The 8,216-nt window shown below is 36.7% G+C and overlaps 1 protein-coding gene and 1 non-coding gene across 2 annotated transcripts in view; both read left to right on the top strand.

Moving 5' to 3' along the window:
• The window catches only part of RPRD2 (regulation of nuclear pre-mRNA domain containing 2), a 73,040-nt gene that overhangs the window by 46,336 nt on the left and 18,488 nt on the right, over positions 1 to 8,216 (top strand). Inside the window, exons 3-7 of the mRNA XM_023525724.1 lie at positions 3,330 to 3,430; positions 4,266 to 4,343; positions 5,624 to 5,676; positions 6,232 to 6,358; positions 7,802 to 7,977. Of these exons, the coding sequence (XP_023381492.1) occupies positions 3,330 to 3,430; positions 4,266 to 4,343; positions 5,624 to 5,676; positions 6,232 to 6,358; positions 7,802 to 7,977 (535 nt within the window). The remainder of the gene's footprint in view (positions 1 to 3,329; positions 3,431 to 4,265; positions 4,344 to 5,623; positions 5,677 to 6,231; positions 6,359 to 7,801; positions 7,978 to 8,216) is intronic.
• On the top strand, positions 2,988 to 3,094 carry LOC111733684. The gene has a single exon (XR_002778116.1). It is a non-coding gene; the product is annotated as a U6 spliceosomal RNA (small nuclear RNA).

An 8,216-nucleotide genomic window follows, 5' to 3' on the forward strand; every position in this document is an offset into this window, starting at 1 on the left:
AAAAATGCCAGAATTTCTCCTCTTTTGGAACCATGGAAGAGTAAGCAACTAAGAATAGAATTAAGAAATGTTTTGAACTATAGTTGTAATTAGGGAAGATAAGTTACAGTTTTGAAGATAATACAGTATAACGTAAAAATATCAGTGGATCAGAATTTGCAGCCTAGAAAAAAGTTAAATACATCCTAGAGGAAGCACAGTAAATCAGTGAGGAAAAGAGAAATTATGATATTAGAACAATTAAAAGGAAATCTATTTAGATTAGAGCTCGACTTTACATATTATACCTCACTAGATTTTAAGTGTATTATGCATCTGAATGTTAAGAAAGTAAGTTACAATTTTTTAAATCTCTGGTAGAAGGACTTTCTGCGTTGAAAAAATGGCAGTGGAGAGTGCCTTTTACTTTAACAGGCTAAATTTTTAAATGATATGTTTTAAAATGTAACAAAGTACAAAATGGGGAAAGATTTGTAATGTTGGCAAAATAATATTTTTACATATAAAACTTAATCATTAGACAAACACTAAAGTATTAGTGAGCAAGTATGCACAGTTCACAAGATGAAATACTACCTCAGCCCATTGATCCATCCTAGTTTCGTTAGAGGTGGAGGAACCAGGCATTGTACATGTCCTGATGGGATGCAGTATGAAGCATGTAGCGTCATTTATTAAATATTCTTTCAAAAAATTTGAGCATGGATGTAATCTCTGAGGAAATTCAGGAGTTGGTGAAGCAAATTAAGTGACACCGAAGGAAGCAAATAAGTAAAGGCAGACTGTGGGACGTTCTGCCGGACAGCTAAACCCTTGACCACAGCAAGTCAGTGATGGCGTGGGAAAAATACCAAGGATGTTTTAAGCAAATTGCTCTGGACTAGAAAGAGACTTAAGAGACGTAACCACATGCAGTGCGTTCACCTTCTTTGGATCCCAATTCGGACAGCCATAAAATGACATTTGGAAACATTCAGGGAAATTTGATTATAGAACGAAGGTAGGTGACACCAGAGCATGACTGTTAATTTTATTAGGCATGTTGGAGCATTGTAGTTCTATGACAGAGTGTTACAGAGTAGGGGTAAAATGACACAATAGCCGAGATTTGCTTTAAAATACTTCAGCGAAGAAGGGGGTAAATGGAGAAAATGTGGCCAATCTTAATAATTTTTTGAATCTGGGTGATTCTGTTTTTAAGTGTATCTGGAATTTTTGATAGTAAAAAATTAAAAGGGGGAAATAGTTGAATAGTTGAATAAATATGAATCAAAGCGAGACCAGTCGTTGCTGTAGAAGAATGGCGAACAGTATATTCATACAGGTAGCAGGAGTGTAAATTGGTACAACACTCTTAGAAAATATTTTGGCATTATTAATGAGAAAGAGACTTTGACCAAAAGTACAACACTCTTAGAAAATATTTTGGCATTATTAATGAGAAAGAGACTTTGACCAAAAGAGACTTTGACTAAAAGGTCCCCATTGTAGCATTAATTGTAGTAACAGAAATCCAGAAACAACCTAAGCATCCAATAGGAGGCAGGCAGTCAGTTGTGGAGCAGTCACACGGTAGAGTATTGTGCAGTCATTAAAGTAATGTTTACAAAGAGTAGATTAGAACATTGGGAAAAGCTGGTTTTGTTAAGTGAAAAGAATATACAATTATGCACACACACGCTTATATAAAAAAGGTTTCAAATACAATACTAGCATCCATGGGAAAAAAAACTAGCAATAGTAATGCCAGAACTAATTGTCTAATATATTTATGATATACCATAAATCCCAGTTGGTGAAAATGAGTGTACTTTTTCTTTATACTTTTCCATAATTTTTTTTCAGTGTTATATGTACATAAATTTAATATGTAGTACATATCATATATGTGCTATTTCCATATAGTATTTATAATATATTTCTATATTATATTTGTAATACATGAAATTTATACATATACCATTACATACTACTACATATACTGTACTGTAAAAATAAATACCATGAAAGTACTGTATGTGCTACATGTATCTGTATATATATTTTTTATAATGAGAGGAAGGGTGTCATAAAAATCATAAGAAAAAATTGGAATAGTGTTCATTTTGATTAATAAATCTCTAGGAAATGTAATTTTCTAGAAGTTTAGTACAGTTTTGTTTCCTGTACATCTGTTATTAGCGCCCTCACCCCCACAACCGAAAAAAGTCCTTTGTGAACATGTGAGATTATGACACATTATGGACTCTCATGTTTGAAAGGGACCATGAAATTGACATAGCTTGGTTTTTTATTTTTAAAACTCCTTATGGGTTGGTGGATTTGCTTGGGGAGAGATTTACGTTTCCAGATTTTTTTTCCATTTTGTCTTTTGACAGATGTGTTCAGAATGTTAGAATGTTCTCAGTCTTCTGACAGATCTGGTAGATTGAATTTCTTTCCCTAGAACTTGATGCTTTTGTTCTTATTTTGTATCCTGGGATCGCACAAAACCAGTCTGAGCCCTTTTCTTTACAACAGCTAATGAAACCTCCCGGCATTGTTCTTCTGTTTTTTCTGCAGTTCCACATAAGATATGATTTTAATTTTTGCTTTTGGTCATTATTGGTCAAACACTTCTATTTTAACAATTTTCCTGCTAAAATAAGATGACCAGCCTGACACGGAAATCCACCTGTGAAGCAAACAGTAAAGTGATATTTCTCACTGCCACCAGTCTAGATATGTATTTTCATAATATTAAGCAATAGCTTTTTGGAAAACATGTCACAGTGTGTTATTGATTCATATTTTCGACCAAACTTTGAAGAAAAACAAGCATGTAGCATTGCTAAGCCTTGTCTTATTCTGTACTAGTGCAATTGGTATTTTGGACCAGATTCTTCATTGTTCGATTTCATCTTATTGGAGTCAGCCTGTCTTCCAGGGTGCCAGTTGTGTCAGTAGCCCTCTGAACTTCATATCCATCAAACAGTTTAGTATGGCGTTTGCTTCAGCAGCACATATACTAAAATTGGAACGATACAGAGAAGATTCCCACGGCCCCTCCCTGCACAAGGATGACATGCAAATTCGTGAAGCGTTCCATATTAAAAAAAAAAATGTTTAATATGGCCTTGTTTGTTTAAAATTAAATACTTAAAAAAAATGTTTAATATGTTGTCCAGAGTTCCATCTATGTCATTGATAAAGAGTGCTGAGTGAGAGTACTTCAGGTTTTAGTCCTAGACATTGGAAAATAATTTGGCAACAACTCTCTTTTTAGATTTCTAGTTTGAGATGTAAGTGACCGTTTTTATATATCTGTCTCACTTTTTCTTTCTCCTCAGGGATCCATCTGTCTCAAAGTCTATAGAACGAATCTTTAAAATCTGGGAAGATCGAAATGTGTACCCAGAAGAAATGATTATGGCATTAAGAGAAGCTTTGAGTAAGTGTCTTTTTCTTTCCTAAAAGAAAATTTGAGTCATTGTTTAGTCTTTAAAATTATATGTATTTTATAGATCTGGTCGTGTTGCTTAATAATATAATTTTGGATCTGGCCTTGTTTGTTTAAAATTAAATACTTATAAAAATCCAAATTAAAATTTAAGTAGAATTGATTTGAGGAGGGTTGGATTTTGTTTTTATTGATGAAAGAAAGTCAAGCATATTAAGTGGTGATGGCCATCTGATTATTTTCCTCCATTTGCTTTATGTTGAGTGTTTAAACTGTTCGTTTTTTGTGTTTAGTAATTACTGCCCTGTCCTCTTACTGCTGGAGAATTTTTTGGACAGCGTTTCAGTTGTCACTAAGTATTTGATAATAAACAGATTGTCATTCTTCAGTCTCTTTGTTGGTTTAGATTTGCAGTAAGTTTCTACTTGTTTTTTAAAAAGTTGTTTAGTTCCTATATATTAGATGCATGCAATTAAATCATTGACTGGAAGCTGGCGATATCTGATACAATGACTATTTGACTAGAAATTTGCTTTAAAAATAGCATCTTCTAAGAAGCTGTTAAATTCTTCATTCAAATGTGTTAACTGGTATTTTTAAGCTTCCTGCCGTATTCTCAAAATCAGTAATTTCATTGACTAAAGAAATCATATTTGACAGCTTCTTAGAGATCTAGTAGGTATTTTTAAAAAATGAAAGAAAAGGAAAGAAAAAAACGACACACAGTCTCGGATTGCCTTTTTTCATGCTACAACTTTGACACTGAAGTGGACAGACAGAACAGCTTCCCATAATGCCAGATTGCAAAAACTGAAATGTTTTCCAGGTACCACTTTCAAAACTCAGAAGCAGCTGAAAGAAAATCTGAACAAACAACCGAATAAGCAGTGGAAGAAATCACAAAGTAAGGAACAAAATCTCAACTAATATAAAATTAACTCCTCTTTTTGGAGCAGAAGAAAAATGTAGACCATTTGACACCGTACCTCGCATAAACCATGGGCAAGCCTGTGTTTTCCAGGCCTGGGAGGCTCCCAGTGACTTATACTAAACAAGCCATCATGGAGTTACTTCTTTAAAAAAAAAAAACCAAAAACTACTTTTAAACAAAAGAAATGCAGGAAAAGGGTTTAAATGAGTGAAGATTCAAGAGTAGTTGGGGGATTGAAAGAAGAAACTAAACGCTTCATGGCGTCCGGGGTAACTTCTCAGGTTCAAAGATGTGTGAAGTTAGAGGCAGCTGGCATTAAGCAGCAGAGCTCAAGAGGAGACTAGGCGTTAAGAAGCATTCTGTGGGAGCCATGAAATCCTTCAGATTTGGGGATACTCTCTACCAGATTAGACACGGGCCTCAGATCCTGGCCAGAAGCTCATTCTCTAACAGGAGCTCCTGCTGTGTTTATCATGTTTACCCAGCATGAGACCAGGGGAGTGGAACACTGCATGTGATAGGCTGCTGTGGGCCAAACTGAGGAATACTGAGAAAGCCCTGAAGGTGTGGAGGGAACAAGGTAAAAGACAGTGAGACTTGGGAGGTGAAACGAGACACTCGGGATGGTTTTGCTCCGGCCAGCATGTGGCACTCAGCACGATTCAGGGAGCCGCTGACACCCTTTCGGTCATAAGTTGCATGCTTAGGAACAACAGGAGTCACCATTCCAGCCAAAGTTCAACCACAGTGAGAATGTACTTAGAACTTTTCGTGCCTGTTTTTGTTGTGAACTGAGTCAGCAGAGAAAGAAACCCGAAGCTAAATACGTAGGAATAGAGTTGATGCTTGTGAGCGATTTTCTGCAGCCAGTGCCCGGGGTTAATTGGATGTCGCGCTGCTGAACGCTCTCACTGAGGTGTCGAGAGCCTCTTACGCTCAGTCAGGGATGGAACAAGGTGCTTCATGTAGTGCAGTGTTTCCAAATCAGTAATTCCAGGACTTTATGACTTACAGGCCCTGTTGGAGGTAAGTAGGTCAGTCCTATCTAAATAATATCTTTTTATGTTGACCATGCTTGGGAGTGTTTATATTTCTTATTCCACTATTTATTCTAGGAATTATACTATGATTTAAGTGTGCATGTTCGACCTGTGTTCAAAAGTACACCCTTAACTATAGAGCTAAAATTTTCCTGAATATTCATCAGCTTTTTCTGTCAGTATTCTTAATGATCTTTTGTTTAATTCCAACAGCATCCACGAATCCAAAAGCTGCTCTCAAGTCTAAGATAGTTGCTGAATTTCGAGTAAGTTACAGAATATGTTGAATATGCCAAAGCCGCCTTCACCCTTTTTGTGTTACAGTTTCCCAGGTAGTCCAGTAAGATTTATTTTGATTCAATTTTACATCAGTTATATTCTGCGTTCTAAAGGGATCCAGACTGGGATCAGATGGCTTGGAGTTTTATCTGTTTCCCTAATGGAAGAAATAAAGGAGTTCTGTGCTGTACCCCAACAAGGGGTTCATCTTGCTATGAAGCTCTACTAAATTGGCATTTGCTTAGAGTTAGCATAATAAGATTATGCTTATCTAATTAAAATTTAAAGACGGCATAAGTGGACCTTTGTCTGTTTTAGTCTTAACCCTGTATCCATAAATTAGCTTCGAATAACTAAGGAAAAGGATCTTTTAAAATATGTGACTAAAAGTTTGCTTTTGACATGAGAATTGATATTGATATCTCTGATTATGAGGCGCTGTGAAGGGTTTTTCCCCTCTTGGAGTTTTATTAGGTTTTAATGGGGAAAGGTGAGCAAGCCAGTGAACTCGTAAATGAAATTTGCCTCTGCCCTGCGTTCAGTCTCAGGCCCTCATCGAAGAGCTGCTACTGTACAAGCGTTCAGAGGATCAGATAGAGCTGAAGGAAAAACAGCTGTCGACCATGAGGGTGGATGTGTGCAGTACAGAAACTCTCAAATGCTTGAAAGGTAATACGTCCTCTTAACTAGAATAAGTCAAGCTTTTCTGGCCAGATCTGGTCTTTTCCAGCGACGGGACTGGCTTCTTCCACAGGGAGCCTTAGGTTGTAGAGAACAGTTGTGCCGGCTCTGGTTCCCAAGTAGCGAAATTTCCCTATGAAACACATACACGTTTCGTATGCATCACAAGTAAATTCATGTCTTAAGTTCTCCTCCTTCACGCTCTACACCTTAAACTTACACAGTGTTCTATGTCGATGATTTCTCAGAGCTGGAGAAAAGTAAATTTAAAAAACCCAAAGAAATAACTTCTGTCATTTTCCCCGCTTCTGGTGCTTTCTTGATATATGGGGTTATATGCAGACAGGTGTGTTGCACGTGTGTGATTAACTGGTTTGAGTGTGCTCTGTGATAAGGTCACTGTAATGCCACGTGAAATCCCGTTGCTCTCTTTTCCTTACATTGTTAATTATACGTAATAATCATATTAATAATTTATTAGAATATAAATCTCATGAAAGTAGAAATTCTCCTTATTTGTTCACTGCTATATCCAACTCCTAGAGCAGTGCTTAGTACGTAATAGGCATTTGATAAATATTTTTGAAATTGTGAATAAATGGCTACTTAGATACTCATTTTGGCATCTATTTTGTTCTTGCACCGTGCTTTAAATTTAACATGTTAGATATCTGGTTTAATCCTCACAACAACTCAGAAAGTATGTTAAAAACTTCCATTTTGTACGTGAGAAATCTGAGGCTTCGTAAGGAGATGAGGAGCTTGCCTAAGTTACACAGCCAACGAGGCAAAGCCGAAATTCATAACCATAGCTAAAGCCCTATTCCAACAGTCGTAGGGAAAGAAGTATATTTGAGAGAATAAGTAACAGTCTGTAATGTCACTGAAAAAATAATTCATGGTTTATACTCTTCCGATATGAAATTATCAGGGTTCTTCAGTTAAGAAAGAAGAATTTTTAGCAAGATTCACACAGAGGTCACTTTATATTCACTTTTCTGAGTCTTAGTCTTCTCATCTAAGAGATGTGTCTTATACACTGTGTGGAGTAAAAGTTAATGGTGCAAGTGAACAGAATCAAGCCTCATTCCGTTATTCCTGAGTAGCAGTGTGGCATCAAATTTGTGACTAAAAACAGTCAGCAAACCTTTTAGTTGGACTTCTTTTGTTTTCCTTAAGTACAGTGCCTTTGGGATGCTTAATCTTGCTTAATCATCTAGCAGATTCACGTAAACCATTTCAATACTGTTTTGTGATTTTTGCGATTCAGAGAAGCTTTTTTTAAGGTGAAACTATGAGACTGACAATATTATACATGAAGGCAGCAAGAACGGGGTCACAGGTCATCTAGGGTCATCTAATCTTCAAAAGATTAAATATTTTACTTTTTCTTTTTTTATCCTGAAATGAATACTTCTTGTGTTATTTTAGATAAGACAGGTGGGAAGAAGTTTTCCAAAGAATTTGAAGAGGCAAGCGCCAAGCTGGAGGAGTTTGTGAATGGATTAGATAAGCAGGTGAAAAATGGGCCCTCACTAACAGAAGCACTGGAAAATGCTGGAATTTTCTATGAAGCACAGTACAAAGAGGTGAAAGTCGTGGCCAATGTAAGTAGCGGTTAAGAGCTGTCTTGTACTGGTCGCTTGCTGTGTGCCAGCGGCAGTTTTATGTGCGTTGTTTAACTCGGTGCGGATGGGCATTGTTATCTTCATTTCGCAGAGGAAGAAGTTACGTTAGAGGAGTGTTGGGAACCTTGTTCAGGGAACACGGCAGGTGGCGGCATCTGAGTTAACACCTGGGTCTTTCTGAACGTTAAAGCTCATGCACACCCTCATCATTATGCCTC

The sequence above is a fragment of the Pteropus vampyrus genome, unplaced genomic scaffold (genome assembly GCF_000151845.1).
Source record: "Pteropus vampyrus isolate Shadow unplaced genomic scaffold, Pvam_2.0 Scaffold617, whole genome shotgun sequence".
NCBI lineage: Eukaryota > Metazoa > Chordata > Mammalia > Chiroptera > Pteropodidae > Pteropus > Pteropus vampyrus.